Source organism: Plasmodium reichenowi, chromosome 14, assembly GCF_001601855.1.
Source record: "Plasmodium reichenowi strain SY57 chromosome 14, whole genome shotgun sequence".
NCBI lineage: Eukaryota > Apicomplexa > Aconoidasida > Haemosporida > Plasmodiidae > Plasmodium > Plasmodium reichenowi.
Window position 1 is genome coordinate 843265 of NC_033659.1, and position 3079 is coordinate 846343.

General features: G+C 17.5%; 2 protein-coding genes across 1 annotated transcript, besides 1 other annotated feature; both read right to left on the bottom strand.

The window, feature by feature from the left end:
- PRSY57_1420600 (hypothetical protein) overlaps positions 1–256 on the bottom strand; it is a gene marked incomplete at both ends in the record, with an annotated part of 3900 nt that extends 3644 nt beyond the window's left edge.
- Positions 174–256: a sequence feature (Short protein (PRSY57_1420600, KYN93873.1) was converted to a misc_feature.).
- Positions 257–837: 581 nt separating this feature from the next.
- Positions 838–2472, bottom strand: PRSY57_1420700 (DNA-directed RNA polymerase III subunit C, putative; the record flags this gene model as incomplete). The annotated part of the gene is made up of 5 exons (XM_020115287.1): positions 838–1308; positions 1433–1498; positions 1595–1651; positions 1874–2169; positions 2427–2472. The coding sequence occupies 5 exons, from the start codon at positions 2470–2472 to the stop codon at positions 838–840; spliced, it is 936 nt and encodes a 311-aa protein (XP_019969944.1).
- Between the last annotated feature and the right edge of the window lie 607 nt (positions 2473–3079).

A 3079-nucleotide genomic window follows, 5' to 3' on the forward strand; every position in this document is an offset into this window, starting at 1 on the left:
ATAGAGAAATAGAGAAATAGAGAAATAAAGAAATAGAGAAATAGAGAAATAGAGAAATAAAGAAATAGAGAAATAGAGAAATAGAGGAAGAATAAAATGATTTATAAATATATATGTGTAATTATATATATATATATATATATATATATGTGTGTATATTTCATTTTGTTTACTGGTCTAATTTTTGCGCCTTTATACGAACATTGCTTATAATATTTTTTCTTTCTTTATTCTTTACATAAATAATTTCCTTCATTTTTTTTTTTGTTTTTCTTATATTAATATATCGTTTTAAAGAATAATGAGAAAAAAAAAAAAAAAAATCATACACATATATAATAATATAAAATAAATTTATTTTTTATATATTCTTAAGGTGGACAAGTTCCCCTCTTTAATTTTTTTTGATTTTTTGATTTTTTGATTTTTTTTTTTAAATGTGATAAATGTTTTAAAGAATAATAAATAAAATAAAACAAAATTGTCTTTTCTTTTGTTATTTTGTTTTTTAAATGCACATCAAAAGAATAAGTATATTTAAAAAAAAAAAATATATATATATATATATATAATTGAAATAAAATTAAAAAAAAAAATAAAACATATAAATATATATAGATACAAAAAAAAAAATAATAAATAAATAAGTAAAATATATATATATATATATATATATATATATATATATATATAAACACATGATATATCTTTTATATATAGGTTTATATTTCTCCTCCTTCTTATGTGACAGACAAAACAAAGAGAGCTATTCATTCTGTAAATATGAAATAATAAATAGAAACCGTTTGGTAATAAAACAAATAATTATGAAAAATGTTAAGAGTCGTAGATACAATATAAAAGATAAATATAGAAATATACACATACATACATACATACATATACATTTGTTACCTCCAAATTTAGATAAAAGTTTAAATACATACAACTTCTAGGATTTATTGTTGTATTTATATCAGAATTACATTTATTAAAAAGATTACATGAAAAACATGGGAAGTTATAAAGGAAATTTTTCTTTTCATTATTATAATAATAAATCAATTCTTCATCATTATTACTTTTATAAATATTAATTCTTTCTTCATATGATAATGTTTTTATAACTCTATAGATGTCATTTTCTGAGAAATAGTCAACACTATTATTCAATTTTTTTATATAATTTATAACTGAAGGTACACTTGAATTATTATTATTATATAAATAAAAACATATATTTTCTCTTATATAATCAACAACCTTTTTGTTAAATTCACCATCGGTATAAAATGACCCACCGATAACCTGAAATTTTTTTATAAAAGGAAAAATAAATAAATAAATAAATATATATATATATATATATATATACATGTCATTTTTTTTTTTTTTTTTTTTTTTTTTTTCCTATTTTTTAATTTTGACATACCTTTTCTGAGGCTTCCAAATCGTATAAGATATACATTTTTCTATTTTTCACATGTATATTATTTACCTATAAAATAAAAATATATATATATATATATATATATACATACTATCACGTTTACGCATACTTAAATATACTTATTATCATTTTTTATGTGCTCACTTGCTTTATTAATTTATTCTCACATAATAATTTCACCCCCTTCTGAACTTGGTGTATCTGTAAAATGAAGAGATATTTAAATAAATAAATAAATAAATACATACATACATACATACATATATATATATATATATATATATATATATATATATATATATATGTGTCTACATATTTATAAGATTCCTTCTTTTTCTATTAAAACAACATCGTATACATAATAAAAATGATTTAGAAACATATTTTCACATATTTACAAAATTATTATTTTTATGTATATACCAATAATTTGGTCTGCTTTCTCAAATCAGCTGTCCATATTCCATTATTTTGACTGTTTTCAACTTTTGTAAAAATAAGAAAATCTATATCACTCAATTCTTTTAATTTTTTTGTAACTTGTTCATTTCTCATACGTGTTATTATTGTATTATTTTCATTTTTTATAGAGCATGCACGAGCATTTTCAAGAATATTAAGAGCATAAACAATTTCGTTTCTTTTTAATTTTCCTTTTTTTTTCTTTTCATATATTTCTTCTAAACTATCAATACTTATTGCTTCCTTATGTTCTAGGCCTACCAAAATAAAATATAAAGCAAAATTATGTGTAATCTTTTTTTTTTTTTTTTTTCTAATATAAAACTATCACAAGGAAATTATATACCAACATCGTATCTATAATAAGAGGACATATCACAAATAAATAAAACACACTGTGATATATATATATATATATAGGTATAGATATATATATATATATAGATATATACATAGATATGGATTGATATATATATATATATATTCATATATCATTATATTTTTTTTTTCCAACCTATTTGGTATATGTCCTTAACTAATTGCTTATTAATGTTGTTCATTTTTTTTTTTTTTCTTTTCTCATGAGATTCTAAATGTATAACAAAAAAAAAAGATGAAAAAAAATTAAATAACAAGAAAGAACAGGAAAGATAGAAAAGAAAGAAAAAATAGAAAAGAAAAGAAAAGAAAAGCAAGAAAAGAAAGAAAGAAAAAAAAAAAAAAAAAAACCTACAATTTTACCCATTCATATTTTCTTTCCATTAAAAATCTATATAAAACAATAAAAATTAAAATATAGGCAATCTCCTTTTTTTCTTTTTTCTCAAAAATTGTATCATCATTTGAATGTTATGATTGTGAATATATAAATGAACACAAATAAAAATGAGAAAAAAAATAAAATAAAATAAAATAAAATAAAATAAAATAAAATAAAATATTCTATATATTTTTTTTAAATAATGAAATATATTATATATATATATACATATATATTGTATAGTATGTCATATATATATTATTATATATACGTATGGTCATTATTATAAATATAATGTTATTTCATTGTCATTTATATTTATTTTATTATTATATAATTTATACGTTTATAATTATATTATTTTATTTTATATCATTTTATATTTATTTATTCATTTAATTTTTTTT